Here is a 20,739-nt window from a genome sequence, read left to right as displayed (position 1 = left end):
TGAGGTGGAAGGAAGAGTAACAGACTTTTGGGAACCCGTCCAGATACAGCTATTACCTTATGGACTGGAACCCCTGGGCTTATGCAGAAACCTAAAGACAACCCTTTGCAAAGCTTCCCTTAGCTTTTAATCATTAACCATGAAGGAAGACCCAGGAATGCAGGATAATCCACCGGGCGCTCTAGCTAGGGAAGGGCTTCCTTCAAGGAAAAGATCTGCCTGTTGCTGAGAATACCCAGGACTGATGGGATGTTGGCCGGCTCCCAGGCTCAGGGCCGGACCGGGTAGAGTTCCTCTTAGGAGATGAAGAATTTCCTGACCAGGATTCGACCTCCTCAACCTTTGTTGTGGGGCTGCGTCAGAACCCAGCCTTTTCTTGGCACCCACGTTAAACCAACAACGTTGCTGGCATGGGAAGCCACCCCTCTGGCTTCTCCTTGGGTTCCTCCTCCCTGCATCCTCAAGCCCTTTATTACTGCACCATAGCTGGCAGCAAGGCAGCCACACGTGGACAGACTCCTTCACCAGAATCATTCCCAAGGGCAATGGGCATCAAGTGCAAGAGCCCTGAGGACACTCGAGACATTCCTGTCATGTTGGGAAAAGCATCCGTATGTTCAGGAGTTACAGCTGTCTCCCGGTCACCTGATCCTGACACTCTGCATGGCAACAGGGACTCCACAGGCATCATTAATTTGCTGACGTCATTAGTTCAGTGTAACTTTCTCAACTCTTGCTCTTTTAATAATGGAGTCAACCAAGATGCCCAATGGAAGAAGAATAAGGTGCAGTGACTAGGCCCTGGCAAAAACAGCTGTCCTGATGTTGCAAATCCTCTGTGCTCAATGTTGCCCACAGAAGAGACAGGGGATGGTGAAGGGTGACGCAGCACAGTGAGGTGATGAATGGTGACCCCACTCTCAGCCTCTTGTTAAGGAGGCAAAGGAAGAGGTGGGGCCCTGGTGAGCTGGACCCTGAGCTCCTCTCCCATCCTAAGGCAGCAGTGGCCACAAGCTCCAGCCAACTGTTGCCAGGCAAGAATGTGGGGGCAGCTGATCAGACTCCCCAATTTGCAAAGAACCTGGAAACCTGGAACTTTCCATAAGTTCAATGTATGTGTTAATGCAATGAAAAAAAAAAATGAGTGCCAAAGAAAACACAGCTCACGAGGACCTCAGCCCACAAGCTATCACTTGCAACCTCTGATCTAATTCTTCCCCTCACCATCCCCCATGTACTCATGTTCTGCATGTGTTCTATTCTAAAGTACTGTGGTTGGGGGAGAGAATGCTACAAAACCAGCCAGAAGCAGAATGCTACAGAAGGGTGGAGAGAAGGGCCTCAGTGCAAGCCTTCAAGCTTTCTCCTGCAGGCTGGAGGGTGGCAGAGGCAACCCCAGGACTCTGAGTAGGAGGCCAGGAGAGCCCCCTCCACTGTTACTATGGACTTCTTCATTTATGACACTTACATACATCCTATCGCAGGGGAAAGGCTCAGCGAGGACACAAAGTTGTGGTAAATGGTGCACTTTTTTAAAATCTTGCACATGGTTACAACTTACCTATACACATTTCATCATCTGTTTCTGCGTCTCCTATGCACTGAAATTTAAATTCATTGAGGGAATCTGCAAATTTCCGCTTCGCTGAAGACAAATCTAGCAAGAAAAAGAGTAAGAAACACAAATTACTGAAATAAACTGGCTTTCAAATTTGCTGCACTTTTTAGCCCTTCTACTAACACAGTCGCTGGCAGACTTGTTCCCGAGTCCATCTCAAAGCACAAAAGAATGTAAATTCGAAACAGTAAATACTCGTTTATAACAATGAAATAACTGATGTGCTTTAGAAGTTAGTATTTTTATCACACGTGCTCTAACAGTTCTGGTCCTCTCTAACTCCTCATCGAGCACTGCCATGCCCATCTCACACTGGTGGGAATCCACTTGCCTAAGCAGGTGGGGGAAGAAGCGGCGGGCGGAGCCCACATGAACATCTGCAGCCCTGGGGGGTCAGCTCTGCTGCTGACCCTCCGAGTGGTCAGTGAAGCTGCCCCCGTGTCGGACTCAACAATATTTCCCCCCAGTCCAACTCACATGACAAACTGGCCTGAGGTGGGGGGTATGGAACTGTCTGGGTGGCACAGGAGCACCCGGATTTCCTCTTCCAACTCAAGCCCGCGTGAGGCCCGAGTGCTCAGAACGCCCTGGGCCCCCGGCGGACAAATCTCCGCCTGAACCACTTCCCTGGGTCGCCTCGTTCCACCAGTGCCATGAGAACAAAGCCCTGGCAACGTTTTGCGTTGGGGTAAAAACACACCCCACACATGGTATCTATAAAGAAAGCTCTCTCAGAGGCCCTTGTCAAATTTAAAAAATAAGCTTTCATTTACGACAGTAATAAAAGCCAATGATCCTTCCTGAACCCTCAGCTTCTGGGAAGGGTATAAAGCACCAAGGTACCTTTAAGTGGCCTGACAGGCACAGCCGCTTGGCCCAAATGTGCTTAACTTAATTCCACGTGCAGCCTTCCTGCAGATTAAGCTAATCATTCAAATTACCCCCGGACGTGTTTCCCTCATTGAAGGGGAAATGGCATTATGTCCAAATTCCCAGAGGAGGGAAGTATGACGCATAACTGGCAACGAGGTCTGGCTTTAATAAGATCCTGGGGAGAGTGGGGTCAGGGATTCTGGCTTCACAGATCAACACAGCCTCTTGGAATAAAAGCACCCATGACCCTGCGCTCTTCCCTTTTCTAGTTTCCAGATTTGTCCCTTGAGGTTAGGGGGGCACATTTTGTTATTCTCTTGGTTTGGGCTGTTTGTTTCCTCTCCATGTACCTGGCAGTGTGTTGTGCTCCACATGTGCTGAATAATGAGGGGGTGGGTAGGGGGGCAGGCACTGTATACAAATCCAACCCCCACTGTTCAGTTCACCAATCCCAGTGTTCACTCCAAGCAATGGTGCCAGTGTAAGAACCAGACGGGGCCGACCTGATGCTCTCAGGTCTAGGGCTCTGAAAAATGCATGGATACCAGAGGCTCCCGCTCCGGGACCACTCTCCCAAACTGAGCTCGGATGACGTGGGTCCCGAGGTAGTTATGGCTTGTACGAGGCCCTTCGTTAGACAGCAGAAGAGGAAGACACTTGTGGAGAAGAACACAGGGGTCTCCGGTCCCTCCCTGGTTCGGTCACTTTAATGGAACGGTTCTTGGCAAAAAAGTCCCAAGATGCTGGCAGGGAAAGTAGGCATCTCTTAAAACTGGCCAACCCAGGCTGAGGAGCTCCCTGAGAACACAAATCACTCCCTGGCAAGCCAAGAAAGAAGCAGATGCATCTGAAGGTCAGAACACCGTGGGGAGGAAGGGCGGGGCGGCCACGGGCAGGCAGGAAGAAAACAAGGAAGAATGCTCTTTCCGAATAGGAGAGGGCACCTTCCGAGAGGCCCAGAGCGTGCGGGGCCTGGAATGTGGGCGGGTGGTACTCAGCCTCGGCTTTGTCGGAATGCTCCTCAGATCAGAACTCACAGAGGAAGGCCTAAGCAAGCGGTAAGCACAGGACAGCTTCTCAGTTCACCCGGCAACCCTCCGGGGCCTCCCCAGTAGGGCAAGAGAGACTCAAGTTGAACCAGCTTCTTAACAAAGCGGAAAAAAGCAGAAACGTCACCCATGCTCAGGCGCACACCTGAACAGCAGCACTGCCAGGAGCAGCTGCCAAGCAGGAGCGAGGCGTGGCTACTAACACACAACAGGACCCCTGTGGGCCTTCCACAGGAGCCCCCGGTAACCAGGGGCAGGCCGGCTAGCTTATGACCAGGAGCCGACATCCCCATCCGCGGGCACGCAGCACACCCCACCACGGCAGCAGCTGAGAAGCTATGAGGGCCCCACGAAGCTGATAAGGAGGCCGGTCCCCTGGATGGGAGATGAGGTAATGAGTCCTGGTGTGGAGTCAGTACTGGGCTGCGGGCCAGGAAGGACAGCTGGGTAGAGTGAGACTCCTAGTTCCCGGAACCTGGAAAGGAACTCACCACGGGCTTGAATGGCGCACGGGAGGGAGATCTCAGGGTAAAAGTACAGTGGATGCCAGTTGTTTTCTTATTTAGCATCTACACCCCAGTCTTTGGAACAGCATCTCCAGCTTGCTCTGGAGAACCTCCCTTCTCCATGTGTGTTGCACGGCGGGGGTGGGTAGGGGCTGGTTCTACACTGATCAACTCCTTCTGCAGCCCCCTGCCCTCACCCCAACCTCCACGGGCTCCCGGGTTCAAGTTTCAACTCCTTCATTCACCAGAGAATTAACAAACCCGGGGGCTGTCACAGAGTCTGTGTCATCTCACCTCACTCAGAAGCTGTCGGCCTCTGAGTGAGGAGACCTACTGAGGCTGCCGAGCTGTCAGGAGATCCAGCGGGACACACCAAGAGCTCTGTGCACTGTCAGCCTCAGCTGGGCTCCTCCTCCTCAATATGTGAGTCCTCGAGTGGCAGGCCCCAGGGAAGGTGAGCATGACTCCCCGTACTGAGAGCTCAGAGAAGCCAAGAGCACACAACCAATTGATCGATCAATCAATCAATCAATATTAAATTAAATTAAAAAGACCAAAAGACAAAAACAAAAACCAGTACACAACCTCTAGAAGTGGATCTGTGACTCGACTGAGTTCTCAGACCTGAGATCCTCCTTTGTCACACGATGCTGCCTGACACCATGAAGATAGACTCCCCTCTGTTACTTGGAACAACGGAGAGGACATCAAAAAGGGAACATCCCCAAAGCCACTGCTTCTTGGCTACTTCCACCCAAAAAGACTGCTGGCCTCTTACGTAGGTGATGAGTGTGGATGTGCAGCTGCACAGAGATCTCCTTCTGGAGCCTTCACTGTGATGCACACAGGAACCTCACACGCACATTCCAGGAAGAGGAGAGAGGAAGGCGGGGAGGCTGGTGCCGGCGCTGGGTGCATGCCAAGCTCCGTGGCACCCTGCTCGTATAACCCCATGGTTCCGTGTTCAGGCAGTGCAAGACACAGCTCGCAGCCAAGCAGCATCAATAATATTTACTTTGCAGAAACATCTGTTGCTCGAAAGGCAGAATGCTGGCCAGAGCAGAGAAAAGGCGTAACTGGCAGCCTCTGGGGAGGACAAATCTCCGCTTTACAGAGCAAGCAGGCTCTGTCTCTGAGTGGGGAGACCTGGCAGGTAAGGGAGATGGAAGCAGCTGGAGGCCTGGGCCCTGATAGGCTGTTCCTACAGCTGCCTGCTCACTCAGGGACCAGGGGAAAGTGCCCTTCTCTTCTGGGAGATACCGTGCTCTGCCACAGCAGGTACTAACCTGCAGAGTTTACGAGAATAAGCCAGGTATAATTCTTTCTTTCACCAAAACAGAAGGTTTACCCTCATTTTTTAAAAGCTAGAATCTACCTTGAATTAGTTAAGTTTTACTAGTAATACTGCAAGACAAGCCCTTTCCTTTCCCTCCTTGGGTAAAACTTAACATACACATACACACACAAACACACACGCACGTGAACACCACATAATGAAGGCCTCAAAGTAACTTTACAATTATATTTCTTTTCAGTGCATCTGACCTCCAAAGTCATCAAGATGGGATATAACTACCCTTAAAACGTTCTGCTACTCTGTCACATGTCCCTGGACTTAGAAACAGTTAATAAAGACCAACTGGCAAGGTAAGTACTTGCAACACTTACTCTCTGCACCTCATCACCCTGCAGTTGGAATGATTCTGGAATTATTCATAAGCAGTTTTATATCACAAAGCACAATAAGTGCCTAGGATAGGGCTGGGCATGGTGGCCCTCAAAACCTGCTGAGTTGATCTGATCGGCCACAGCCACACAAGTTGCCTTGCAGTGTCTGAGATTCCCCAGGCAAGAGGACCCACGGTGAGAGCTGTGAGGTAGACATGAGCCCAAGAGACTGCAGCTTTTCCCCATAAGCCCCATTCCCAGGCAACACTCAACACACTCAAAACCAAATTCTCTCTCCTCTCCTACCAGCTCCCCAGAGAGCCAACCAAGGGTCTCATCCTGTGTCCCCAGAGAACACCACCATTCATCCTCACACACAAGTCAGAGTCAGACACCCACGTGTCGTCCTTGACGGCAACAGTGTCCTTCCCAAGTCGGTCCATTTTGCCTCCTAAGCACACTTCTCCGTTATCACCAGCCCTGGCACCGAACACCCACAATGGCCTGGATAACTGCAAGCACCCCTCCCTGGTCTCCCCACATCCACTGTTGTCCCAGCAGCGGCTCTCCACCCAGACGTGTCAGCTCCAGCAGTGAATCCTGCCATGGCTTCTAGAGCTCTAAGATCAAAGACCAAAGTCCTTCCAAAGGCCTGCGACGTCCTGCAGGGTCCAGGCTGCCACCTCCCAGTGGGGTCTAGAAGCCCTGGACTCTGCCAGTTCCTGGAATGTGCCCTGCTCCTACCTACAGCCTTCAGCTCAGCAGATTCTTCCTCCAGGAAGCCTTCCCTGACTTCTCTAATCAGGCCAAGCTCTGCCCCAATTTCACTCCCAGGATCCTCTGTACCTCTTCTTCACAGCAATGTTATATTGTTTGGGTAATTATTTGATTAGTATCTCCCTGACTGGTAAGTTCCATAAGGGTGAGGGCTGTGTCCCTTCATCCTCACCACTGTAGCCTCAGAACCTAGCACAGTGTCTGGCTGAGAGCCGGTGTCACAGGAAAAACAAAGGGAGAGAGGAAGTCGGGTACTCCATAGTTCATTACACTCATCAAAGCTGAACCTCTGATTTTATGCCTGACAAGTGAAAAAAAGCAGATTAGGTAGATTAGGAGAAACTTTCCAATTTATGTAAATCAGATTGGAGCTTAGTGTGTAAGAATGTGCTTACTCTTAACATAAAACCACCTCCCCTGCCGTTGTCCATTGAGGAAGATTCCCACAGAGCTGGAGAATGAGCTGGCAGGAAGCAAAACCTTCTCTATACGAAGTGACCAAGACAAATGAGCTGGAAACATGCCAACTGTTGGTCACAGGTGTCCTCTTTCAGGCACGTCCCCAAGCCTGAAGCTAAAACAGATGAAAGAAGTGTTCCCAGAGACTCCTCTCTTGCCCCATACCTGGGCAAGCTGAGAATACATACCACTAAAAACTGTGCTTGGAGAGAAGCATTTCCCCCACTCACCGTTTCCCCAAGTCCACATGTGGCATTTTAAACTTAGTTCCACTGCTTAACTGTAAGGGAAGCAAGGGATGGCCCCTGGTTAAATGCCACTCTACAGCCTCAACTCGACAGTATATGAGCAAAAAGAAACAGATCTTGTTCAATTCTTACAATAATAGATTTGTCTGGTTTCTGTGATGCGCAGTCTTGCCTGTGGCCTCTAGGTGGCGATCAACTGTATCAGAGAAGGTGTGAGGAGACTCAAGGAGAAATGACAGGGCCAACCTCAAATGCAGTGCTGGGGACAGATCCTGTCCCACTGATGAAGACGCTCACCCAGTGGATGCTCAATCAGCAATGGAGGGAGGGGTCCTGGCCTCCACAGGGGAAGAACCGTCCTGAGAGTTTCCAAGGGCTTATATTCATCTTATCCTTATCCTGAGACATGGAGGGGAGGGGCTGGAGGGATGAAGTCACCACCAAAGTGTGTCTTGCATTTTTTCAAATCTGGCTGGAGCGGACTCACAAAGCCTCTCATCTCACCAGAGGAAGACACGCCCACCAACCGTAATCAACTACATCTCATCACATAACGTGCATTCTGATTACACATCTGCACGCTGTTCCTAAGGCCATTTCCCCTAAAACTTTATTTCCTAAATGAGGCCAAAGCCAGCACTGACTCTGGAGACTTTGTTTTCCCAACCAGAGCACTAAGGCTAATGAAATTTTCAGAGTTGATTTTTAAAATGAAATCAAATAGAACAAAGAAAGGTATGTCATCCTTTTTCCAGACAAGGTTCCTAATTCTATTCACATGGAAACTTCCTTCAAAGAAGGATAACATAAGAGACTCAAACCAACCTTAACCTATATCAAAATAACTTTAAATATATTATGCATTAATTTACTGGATACTTACGGCATAACATGTGCCTACGAAGCACTTTAAATCATTTCATCCCTACAACCATCATCCTACTGAGTACGTATTATTCCATTTTGTAGATGGGTAAACAGACTCAGAGGTTAAATAACCTGTCACAACAACACAGTTAATGAGTGGTAGTATAAGAAACCTGGTCCCTCTGACCCCAAAACTCTTAACTACAACACCATTTTGACTAATTTACTCAAATATTTGAGAATCTGCTATCAATGCATTCAAAGAAATAAAAAGATGACATGCATACATTCCATATCCTTGAGGCGAATACAATTTAGAAGGGTCTAATCTGTGTATACAAACTTATAAATTAAAGCAGTACATGCTAAGGCAATCCAAGAGTTAAAAAAAATACCCACAGAAGTGTAAGAGGGATATTATTTAAGCTGGGGCCATTGAAGGAGGATTCCCAGGAAAAAAGAACAGGGAGTGGCATTTGAATGAGCCTTAAAAGTTCAGTACTATTAGGATATGTAGACAAGAGAGGAGGTACAGGGCAGGGGAGACAGACACGGAAAGGCATTCTAGAAGTTGGAAAGAGAAGCAAAGGCTGCAAAAGTGGAAGATCTACCCAGAAACACCAGGAAGTTCTGCTTGATGGACACGAGGTTAGAACAGGAAGTAAGGTCAGAAACAAACTCTGGAAGGACTTGAATGCCAAGCTAAGGAATTTGGGCTTCATCCCTGAGGAAATGGAAACCAGAATTTTATACAGAAGAGACACAAGATCATCTAAGACACTCATTAAGCCTTCCACTAAGGAAAGACTTAAGGAGACCTTAGATACTAATCAAATAATTACCCCAACAATATAAAATTGCCATGAAGGAGCATTAAGGATCTGACCCAGAACTCAGTATGGGGACTTCTACTCTGACTTTTCATCCTGCTTCACTGCAAGAACATGCAACCACAGTCAAGATATCTCTCCCTGGCAGATGACCATTTGACACCTCTCAACCGAGACACTGTACATAGACCACCCAGTGTGGAGATAAGGAGAACACAAAGGATTCAAAGAAATTCTGCTCCCTGTGAAAAACTCCAAGTTCAGGTCCAATTATGAGTGATCAGTAGCATCACCCCTGTGTATACATAATTACTGTTGACCCTTGAACAACCCAGGGGTTAATCATGTTTAACTTATAGTCAGCCCTCCGTATTCACAGTTCCTCCACATCTGCAGATTCATCCAACCACAGACCATGCTGTACTGTAGTATTTACAATTGAAAAATATTTGCGTTTAAGTGAACCCACCCAGTTGAAACCTGCATTGTTCAAGGGTCAACAGTACATACGAATGATGTACACAAAGATGTTTATGTTTCCGAAGTGCTATATTAGCTTTTCCTCCTAAGAACAATGAGAGTTTAAGTGATAGCATTTCATCCTTTATAGATAAGGAGATTTAAGGACTAGCTTAACGACAGTGCATGTCACACCTTAGGTGTTTCATGAACATTTGCTAATCACTGGTCATTATGTTAAGTGATTCAGCATCAGATCTATAATACGTAAAAATAAATACACAGAAACCTCAATTAAAATAGAGTCAGGAAGCCAAAAGGGTGAGCTCTCATGCCCTACCAAGATAGCAGAGTCCTGCAGGAAGAAAGACTTCCTCCTTCTGTCTGGCAAGAACTCAGCCAATGAGAGACTGTCACAACGCAGCCGATGAAAAGTTACTATACTTCAAACTCTCAACTCCTCCAATGGACTCTTTGTATACCCAATTTACTCCCCCACCTCCGCCCCTGTTTTAAAGAGTTCTCCTCCTCTTGCTTGTGGGGACTCACATATGGATCACCATAGTTGGAGACCCCAAACTGCAATTCTTTATTGATTCTAAATAAACCCATTTTTTGATGGAGAAATACACAGCAGTCTATTTGTTTTAGGTCAAGATTTTGGTGGCCCATATGGGGTTCCAGAGAAGACCCCTGATGACTTCAAGGCTGGTAAGCAAACAGGGGTGGTATCCACATCGAGCCCACTGTTGCTCACTGCTTTTCTCTTTGACCCTGGAGTCTGAGGGTTTTCTCCTACTCTCCAAATCCAAGCTTCTGCCCTCTTTGCATTTTGAAGCTCTCTAGGTTTTATTTGGGATCTATTTTAAGGCTTTATAATTTCTGGTTAAGGCCTTGTTCTGTATTCAAGTACTTACCTGGCACTTCTGCCTAATTTTTTAAATCAGGCTGTTCCAATTGGAACTGGGCCAGCCTTCAGCCCATTCCTTCTGGAACAGGGCTGTTTCACTGGGACTGTGTCACTTCAGCCTGATTCCGTTTGAAATAGGGGCTGTTCTGTTGGAACTGTGTTGTTAAGCTTTTGGCCTGACTCCTCAGGGATTGAACCGCTCTGTTGGAACTGTGCTGTTTTACCTTTGGCCTGACTCCTTGGGAATTACAGCGTTGTCCTCAGAGCTGAGCGTGCAGCCTTCAACCTGGCTCTTTCAGGATCAGAATGTTCCCTTAGGACTGACTGGTATTAGGCCTGCAGACTATGTGAGCTGTTTGAGCTGTTTAGGCTGGTTGAAAATTACTCTTTACTCAAAACAAAAACCTCTGAGAGGTGGGTTCCTAGTTATCAGAATATTTTGAAGGCACCCCCCTACACACACACACACACACCAGGATTCTAGCCAATTTTGTTTCAATACCGCAATCCTTCCTCATGTGCATTTCTAACTAAATGGACCAACCTACCCAAAGGCAATTTAGAACATCAATGGTCATTATGGGGAACTTTCAAAATCCCCAAACTTACTTTTCTTAAAACCAAATTGGACAACCATAGCTCAAAAATGTCCAAAACTGAATGAAATGCCTATTTTGATTGGTATTTTGAAGCTTCCACAAAGCATCAGGAGCCTAAAATTGCCTCTCTGCAAAATAAGACTTTGAGATCAACTTAGGCAAACCAAAGATTAAAGAAAGATGAAATGGCTTCTGAAGATTGTGGCTCCTCTTCCTCGGTTCCTTATCTCAGGCTTGGCCTCTGATGCCATCTGACCCTTTAAAATTAACCTTTCTGAGGATTCAGAGGCCAAACCCTTAATTTCTTATATTCCCTGGATGGAAGTTGAACTGCAAGCTACAATCAAAGATTTTCCCGAAGTAACCAAAGATCTTCACAGACTGCTGAGGAATCTAATGAAGTCATTCTAATTTTGCTCTGACTTACATCAGCTAGTTTATATGTTCATGGGTAAAGGCCAGGCCCAACATTGGATGAAACCTGCTAAAAAGGAAAACCCTGAAGGTCTCTAGAATTACAACTGGGAGACCAGTCCACTGACTTACTATATTATTGGGCTCAGGCAATCACTAGGTAACTTCATCAGGTAATTCCTAGGGCTTTTCTAAAACTTGTTGATTGAAACAAAATTTAGGAATTCAAACAAAAATCTGATGAACCTGTTCATGGCTGTTACAATCAACTTCAGGTTATTTTTAAAAGAAATTCTGGTCTTCCCTTCAGATGTTGATTCCACTCACGTAGCTTTTAACGCTATGTTTATTAGTAGGCTGAACTGGCAGCTTTCCCTTCTAGTAAAAAGGACCAGGATGAAATAGGAAAATATGTCCACGCCAGTTTTAGTGAATCTGGCAAACCAGCTCTCTTGTGCTCTACTTGAGTCACCTAAAAGGAAGACTACTTATAATTCTTAATCTTCAACTCCAGCAAATGAAGGCCCCAAAATGAAACCAAAACCCTCCTAGTTTCTGCTATGACTGCAAAGAGCCAGGACATTGGAAAGAGGCTGTTACAAATCTAAGTGCTTCCGGCACCTCCAGCCCTCTATACCAGCCTTTCCAATGTCCTCTGGATTCTCAGTGGCAGGGCTCCAAGAAACTATGGGGCTCTTCCCAATCCTCCATCTTAAGTCAGCCTGGAGAAACATTTCTCCAGATTAGGGATGAATCTTTTCCAGTCCTAAATGGCACCAGAGCTCAGCACCCTCGGTGCTCAACGCAACTATGACAAAACAGCCATGCTTCGGGGTACTAGGACAGTTCAGATAATGAGGATCTCTAATGAACCTCAAAAGGTTCCTGTCTCTGAACCTATTCCCTTTAACGTAAGCCCTTTGAGAAATAACACCTTATTCTCCTTAGTTCCTCTGCCCCATCCATTTATTAGGCTTAGATCTCTTAGAAAAGTATTGTGCTGAAATTTCTTTCTCCTCAAAGGGGGAATTAACTGTAGAATTTGACAGTAGCTGTCAAAGCAGCCAACCAGGCAAATTAAATGACCCTTTGACATCTTATATTTGCTCCATTTCTAATGACACTAGGGCTGATTCTGGAAGCACTGATCGTTCTTCCTTATTGAATCAGCTACCAACCTGCGTCTGGGTAAAATCTCCAACTGATATTGGCAAAATGCATAGCGCATCTCCCATCAAGATTCAAAGAGATGCCTCAAAACCTCTCCCCAGAATGAATCAATACCCTGTAAGAAGGCCTTCAAGGTATAAACCCCATAATAGAAGAGTATAAGGCTTAAGGCCTCACTATCCCTTGCACTAGTCCCTGCAATACCCCTATTCTGCTGGTGAGAAACTCTAAGGCTCAAGGGTGGAGGTCTGTCCAGGAACTCTGAGCAATAGACAGCATTATCCCTTAACACCCTATTGTCCCTAACCCTCATACGTTACCAATATCCAGTCCTGCTGGACGCAGATTCTTCACTGTAATTAATTTGTGCAGGGCATTCTTCAGTATTCCAGCCATGAAGTTGGCCAATACCACTTTGTCTTCACTTGGGAAGAAAAAACAATTCACCTGGACAGTTAATGCCTCAGGGTTTTGTTTCTCAAAAGTCCTGAAGGCTGATCTAGATGATAGAAAGTTCCCTAGAAGTTCTAGTTTGTTGCAATATGGGGAAGATTTGCGTCTTTGTTCTCCTTCTCAAGACTCTTCACAGGAAAACAGCACTCACTTGCTAAAGATTTTAGCCTTAAAGGGACATAAGGTTACCAAGGAAAAACACTGAGGTTTGCCAAAATCCAGATTCAGTATCTGATATCAGAACCAAGGCTATACCTAGAATCAGATAGTTTTCATGGGGTCCTAAGTTTCCCAAAACTCAAAACTAATCACCAACTGTGACGTTTTCTCAGGCTAGCTGGTTATTGGTAAAACTGGATTCCAAATTTCTCTCTTTATGGCCAAACCTCTAAGTCTTTTACTAAAGAACAAACACTCCAACTCAATTTTATAAGAAGAACCCGATGACACAGCCTTTAAGGCTTTGAAGGAGAAGTTGATGAGGCCACCTGCCCTTGGACTTCCGGATTATCAGATTCCCTTTTTCCTTTTGTAGAAGGAAGTGAAAGGAAGGAAATGTCCTTGGGGTACTTGCCCAAAACATGAGAACAACCATCGACCACGGGGTACTACAGCCAGCAACTGGGCACCCTGGCACAGGGAAAGCCCTCTGCCTTACAGACATCATTCCCACTGCCCTTTCGGTTAAGGCAAACAGGAGATTCATTATAGGATATACCCCCTTTAACTATTTTTGTATCTCCTGCAATAGAAGCCCTCCTGAATTTCCATCACAGTCCACATTTCTCAGTCAGCGCCACCTCACCTCCTAAAATAATAAGCTTGACTTGGCTACTCCTCTCCCTGCTGTCACCCAAAAAGTCCCTCACAACTGCTCAATGCCAGCAGATCACCTCTTGACTCTTTGTAATGATCTGTAGTTAATTCCTCTGGGTAAGAGTGACTTCGCATTGTTCCCTGATGGTTCTTATGTAAAAGATGACAATGGTGAACACTGGGCTGGGTATGCTATTCCAACTCCTTTTGATATTGTGGTGGCCACATCTTTACCTCTGGCTGCTTCAGCCTAACAGACTGAATTATACGATCTTAAACAGGCTTGGACTTTAGCCAAGGGCAAAACTGCCAATATTTATACTGATAGTAGACAGGCCTTCAGAGCAGCTCATGATTTGGGAATGTCATGGAAGCAACATGACATCCTTACTTTCAGCAGAAATAAAACGAAAAATGGAGCATACCTTCAGGAACTGTTGGATACCATACTTTTACCCACCGCTTTAGCTATTATTAAGATTCCAGGGCATTCTAAACTTGACTCTCTGGAAGCTGAGGGAAATCACCTCGCTGACATTTCTGCAAGGAATGCCGCCCTTAAAGAAACCAAGAGCAGCCAAACCTCTGTCGTGGTCCAAATAGATATTTCCCCAAATGGTAACTTAGAAAAGTTGGCTAGAGCAGCCTAACAACTGGCTTCAAAAAAGGAAAAACAAAATTGAAAATTCAACAATTGTTGGTTTGACAAAAAGAGAAAGCACTGATTCAGACCGGATAACAACTCAGTCCTGTGGATATTCTAAAATCCCGACTCCTCACCGCTGCACATCCACTAACCCATTGGCCTGTTAACAAAATGATTTTTAAAAAGTGGGGATGAAAGCGAATCCATATTGGTGGGAAACATTAACAGGGCTGCAGAAAGTCCCTACCTCATTTGTTGCACTTGTCCAAAGTACAACCTAAGGAAGCCTGCGTGCTGCTCCCCAACATTTTAAACTGCCCGATAGACGATTCGAAGTCTGGCAAATGGATTTCATACAACTTCCTCGGTCTTCTGGATATAAATCTATTTTAGTCATTGTCTGTATGTTTTTATACTGGACTGAAGCCTTACCTTGCAGACAGGCTACTGCCTCTTCTGTGGTTAAAGTTCTTTTGGAAAAGACTGTCCCTCCCTGGGGAACTCCTCTCAAACTTCATAATGATTATGGAACCCATTTTACTGGTCAAGTACTTCAACAAGTCTGTGCTGTCTGGCTAGGTTTACAACATGTTCAGGGTGCCCACCATCCTCAATCCTCTGTTTCAGTCAAATGCGCTAATGGCATTATTAACATCCCACTGGCAAAATTTGTAGAGGCCCTCCACATACCTTTGCCAAAGGCACTGCCATTGATAGTTCTAACTCTCAGATTCACCCCTTTTGGAACTCAAACTCTCACACTTTGAGATAGTCACAAGACGCCCAATGCACTTGGCTCCTCCTTCTTTTAACCCACGAATGATAAAAGGAAAGATCTTCCAATATTGCAAAGGCCTAATTGCTTCTATTAAAAATAAACATTTGGGTAGTGCAGTCTTTTCACAGTGCCCTCTCAGGAGACAAATACCTTAAGTATCACCTTGCAACCTGGAGATTTCATTTATTAGAAAAGACATCTCGTGAAAGACGCTCTTCAACTTCATTGGAAAGGACCCTATCAGATACTGCTAACCAACTTTTGTGCTGCCAAAATACAAGGAACATATTCTTGTATTTACATGACACACCTGAAGAAAGCACCAAACAACTGGATCTGCACATCATCTGGTGACCTAAATGTAAAGATTTCCTGGAACTGAAGAAGATATCTGATGAGACAGCTTTTCTAAGGTATCTGGACCAGGCCTACTGAAGTCTGTGTGCCAAACCTTTGATGTTAACATAATGCCTCAGATGCTCTCCAACGACTATGACCTTGATAACATATAGACTTTAGATAAAACTGCCTGAGAGTTCTCCCTCCTACACTTCCTTATTTCTCAGATGTGACTTCAATAGGATTCCTATCTATGCACTTTCTTTCCGATGTGGGACACTACACTCAGAAAACATCCTTCCTGGTATTGAGGGACAAAAAGCCGCTAAAACCAGAAAACTTAACTCTTGATCAGTGATCCTGTCAGACAAAGAGCCTGACCAAAAGGGTGAAATGTAAAAATTAATAAACGAAAACCTCAATTAAAATAGAGTTGGGAGGCGAAAACGAGGAGCTCCCGCACCCGATGATGATAGCAGAGCCCAAGAGGAAGTAGAAAGACTTCCTCTTCTTGTTGGCAAGAGCTCAGCCACTGAAAAGCTGCTATACTTTGAATACTCAATTCCTCCAATGGACTCTTTGTTTACTATATAGCCCTACCAACTTCCTTTTTCCCTCTTTTAAAAGAGTTCTCCTGTCTTTGCCACGCAGGGACTCATATGCAGCTCACCATGGTTATAGACACCAAACTGCAATTCTTTGTTGATCCTGAAAAAAAAAATTTTGTTAGAAAAATAACTGGCAGTCTCTTTGTTCTAGGTCAACAGATGAAAACACAAATCCTAGAGACTACAGTCCTAAACTTGAATCACTCAGCACTAACACAAAGCAGAACGAGAACACAGAGAACTGAGGTACAGGATTCAGAACAATTGCATTTACATAATGCCCCCAAGACCTTGTAAGACAGCAAGTCAGCAGAGGAAAAACTCCCTCAAGGGAAACAGTGATGGTTTGCTTAGTTAAAACAAAGAAATCCATTTTGAGAGGGACTAATCAAGTAAAAGAAAGAAGGAAAAAAAGAGGGTATTTCCAGCCCACTGAAGTACAAATGTACACACACACACACACACACACACACACACACACACAGATCAAGTCAAGGGCAAATCAGAAGAGTGTGAAGTACATGGACTCCACAAACATGGGTTCAAATCCTAGATCTGCCAATTACTAGCTATATGACTTTGAGCAAATTATTCAACCTTTCCAAGCGTTTCTATAACTATGCAGATAAAACGTACCTCACAGGGCTGTCGTGGGAATTTTTAAAAAAAGGAAAGAAAAGAAAACACGTTATGAACGAGCAGAGCACAGGGTAGTTCTTATATGCTGGTAGCTTAGAGGCTTACAAACACAGGCTGAGTAGAAGTTTACTTGCAGGTTAGAGATGAAAAAATCAACAAAAGGAGAATCTTAATTAGCATAAGAATTAAGAAATTTTTGCCTCATTGATTCACCAAACTAATCAAAGACCCCATTCTAGTGAACTATGAAAAACGCATTTGAGTCGTTAAGAGTTTTCCTCACATGCTTAGAAAGCCCTAATGCAACTGCAAATTAAAAATTGCCTTTCACACCTTGCAGATGAAAGCAAAGGCAAAAATCCTGGACTAAATAACACTGTTTTTTAACTGAACTATAACTTAAAGCAGTATGGGTTTCTTCTTGAGAAGTTTATTAAACTCAAATGTACTGGAGAAAGGGTGGTATCATCAAACCCTTTTTGTCATTTGCCTGGGGACAGAGGCTAGGCCCAGACGAAACAGATTTAAGAGTGAGAGTGGTAACATGACATCCAAGGTGAATGGGATTTTCAGCATGCACAGGCCTGAAGTGAGCGTCCTGAGAAGATGGTATTTGTGCTTTGCCCCTGAAATATGTATGTTAGAAAAGGTTGGGGGGGGGGCAGGAAGAAGAAACCACACAAGTCAGACCAAAGGGTCTGCAGGGTTGCAGGGAGAGCGGGTCAGATTAGTACTGGGAAGGCCAGCAGGGGCCCGAGGGGGCGGAGCTAGGGCAGAGGCTGAGAAGGGGGAGCATCCTGTGGGGCAATACCACTGCATGGGGAAGGGACAGCTGATCCTGGCTCGGGCCTTGAGACTTGGCTTTTGCTTCTAGAACATCTTCCCTTCTTAGAGCAGAGCTTCTCAAACTTTAACGGGCACCCAATCACCCAGGGATCTTGTCAAAACACTGATTCTGATTCAGTATGCCTGGGAACGTGAGACTCTGCATTTCTAACAAGCTTCCAGGTAATGCCAATGCCGCTGGTCCAAGGACCATACTCTTCGAGGCAAGACTTGGAATTCACACCCGAGACCCTGAGAGCAAAGATGACAGTGTCTTCATCCTTCCAGGACAGCACATAGGGCATGGAGGGCCTCATTTATACTGGAAGAACGGATTCCTTGAGAGGACTTAAACTATAGCAGGAAGAACAGAAGAGAACCTAAAACAGGAACCAGACGTGGGCTGCATCCTTGCTCTTGTGAACAACCAGGAGCACAAACCTAGGGAAAGTTACCTAACATGCTAGGCCTCAGAGAACTCATCCGAAAACCAGGAGGTTGAACTACTTGATCTATAGGGTCCCTACTAGCTCTGGAACTCCACTCAAAGTATTTTTTTCTGTGCTTTTTTTTTTTTTAATCATTTTAATGGTGAGGCTATATACTAGATATTCCTCTAGCAAGGCACACCTCTGTCATTCTCAGATAGCAGCTTCCAAAAATCCAATTGAGAGAACACATATTCTGTTGGTCTCAGCAAATAACCATAGCAACTAATACCCCCCCCCAAATAAAATGATGTCTTCACAATGATGTGCTGGCTCAATTAGATTAAGAGGGTGACGTGTACCATCTCAGAATTTATGGTCGTAAATTTATAGTGAAAGCCAGACCTTCTTGGAAGACGTTTGTAAGTAAAAGAGAGGCCTTGCCAATAAAATGAAGAATTGACAGAGAGCCAGAAAACCGTGTTAATGAGGAACTGGAGCAGGGCTGCTCTGCCTGCCCCAGGTCCACAGAGACAGGGCCCATCACCCATATTGAATCCAGAACTTGGTTAAACAGTTAAAGATCTGAGTGCCACCACTTCTACAGGGAGTTAGCAAGCAACTGTCTTCTCTCCCTATCGTCCTCATGCATCTAATCAAAATTAATACTTCAGAAATGAATATATGTATGTATATGCATGACTGGGACATTGTACTGTACGCCAGAAATTTTATTGTAACTGATGGTACTTCAATTAAATTAATTAATTAAATTAATAATTCAGAGAGATTTAGCAAAAGAATTGTAAAGCTTTTAAATAAAAAAGAAGACAATTGCTAAACAGTAAATTAGGATGATAATGGATTTCCAGCTCATCATGGGATGCAGAGCCTTCTGCTCCAAGGTCTTTAGATAGGAGTTGGAACTGAAAAGGGAAAATGCAGCATCTCTAAGTTCTATAACGTACCATCTTTCCACACCCTCAGGCCTGCCTCTTCTGAGCTCTGTGCAATCCATGCTTGCTCTAAGCAAATTCAGGCAAGCAAAAACCTCACTTGAAAAGGAGGAAAAGGCAAGTCAAGGTCCATCACCTCTGTGTAACTCCCGGACCATTTCTAGCAAAGGACAAAAAGGGGGAAAAAAAAAAACCAACAACAAATAAACCAAAACCCCGGCCCAAAGAATCAGGGCTCAACTTCCTTTCAACTGTTATTAACTCGGAAGTCCCCAACTTCAGAACCTGGGGATTCAAAACACGAAATCAGATACATCACTGGGGCTCTCACCAACAGCTACGATGATTTAAGGGTAGTCAAGGCCAGACAAGGCATGGTGAGTAAACTGAGGCCTTCCACCAGCCACAGAAGCCTAGAATAGTGGCTTTGGGAACAAAGTCGCAGGGTTCAAAATCCCACCTCTGCCACCTACATGGTCTCTGTACTGTTCCCACCTGTATGAAATGGAGAAAACAGGAAAGCTGCCTCTGGGGATTTCTGTGAGGAAGGAGACAATGCTCGGAAGTGCTGAGCCCCAGGCCTGGATCAGCAACCAGGTGATAAATGGGAGGTATTCGTAGTATAGAGTTTTCCTCCATAACGTAATAAATAAAATGTCAGGCTGATTTATTTTCTGTGTAAAGATGAGAGGAGAGCCAGGCCACTCAGCTTCCCCATCCCACCGTTACGCCCACCACCTGGCTGACCTCCCACCGTTATTATGATCTACACAGAATCAACCTAATCCCTGGGCACAGCTCAGGCTCTCCTCCCACTAAAACCACAGGAGGCAAGGAGGCTGCACCTCAGGACCAGGAACGTTCAGTTGAAAAAAGGAAAATCTGTCTGTCTCTCCTGGATTAAATTAACGCCTCCTGAAGGAGGGGAAAAGAAAGTACCTCGCAATTCTAACACAGCCACAGCTAATGACGTTCTTAGAAACTAGTTTCACTTTCTTTTATCCCCCGGTTAATGAGCCGCTTCCCTGCTGCAACTCAGGGAAGGCTGTGCCCCCAGGAGGAGCTGGGAGGTCCAGGGGGGCACCACTCAGCCTTCTCGCAGGTTCCGCACTGTACTGTCTCGTCCCCAGCTCCAGCCCCTAGTCCAGATAAGAGCTCAGGCTTCATCCAGCCCTCAGAGCACTCCCTCAGTCCACACCATCACAGAATCTGAGGGGCCAAAGATGAGTGCTTGTCCAAATACAGTGAAGTAGCCCCTGTGACAGCCTCTCCTAGGGGGCCCGCACCGGCCACTGAATCAGATTTGTGCCTGCTGAAATCTGAAGTCTGCTGTCACCTAAGCCCTCACAACATGGAGTGCCAGTCCCAATAATGGAACTTTCCAGATTCCCAAGGCAGAACTCCGAGGAGCAAGCCAGAACTTCCGACTCCTGACAGGTTTACAAATGTTCCCAAATCAAGCGATTAATGCTCAGAGGGAAAAAAATCTAAGTGACGATAGAGGTAGGAGGAGGGGAACACCACAATTCAATTTAAAACTCCCAAATCCCAAACCCTGAGCCTTTTCCCCAAACTTTCTCAATCACGCCTCCTACCATGAAGTCTACTCAACCAAGTAGGAAGGCTGCCCTGTTTATGGACCTGATGTGTACAGACCCCACTCGGTGCCAGGAGCTGATGTAAGGCCCAACTGCCTAGAAATCCACCTGGAAACCAGGCTTCCCAAACAAGTGGCTGCTGCCTTCAACACCTGGGGAGCCAAGCACTCTCTGGCCAGGCCTAGGCTGGGGCTGCCAGTACAGGT

General features: G+C 45.9%; 1 protein-coding gene across 5 annotated transcripts in view; it reads right to left on the bottom strand.

The window, feature by feature from the left end:
* The window catches only part of ARHGAP26 (Rho GTPase activating protein 26), a 416,457-nt gene that overhangs the window by 308,321 nt on the left and 87,397 nt on the right, over window positions 1-20,739 (bottom strand). For all 5 annotated transcript variants that reach the window (XM_074360866.1, XM_074360863.1, XM_074360867.1 and 2 more), the window contains one exon: window positions 1,562-1,657. In XM_074360866.1, the coding sequence (XP_074216967.1) occupies window positions 1,562-1,657 (96 nt within the window). The remainder of the gene's footprint in view (window positions 1-1,561; window positions 1,658-20,739) is intronic.

The sequence above is a fragment of the Camelus bactrianus genome, chromosome 3, assembly GCF_048773025.1.
Source record: "Camelus bactrianus isolate YW-2024 breed Bactrian camel chromosome 3, ASM4877302v1, whole genome shotgun sequence".
NCBI classification, from domain to species: Eukaryota; Metazoa; Chordata; class Mammalia; order Artiodactyla; family Camelidae; genus Camelus; species Camelus bactrianus.
The sequence above is the reverse complement of the archived record's forward strand: the minus strand, read 5'-3'. Positions and strand labels throughout refer to the sequence as shown.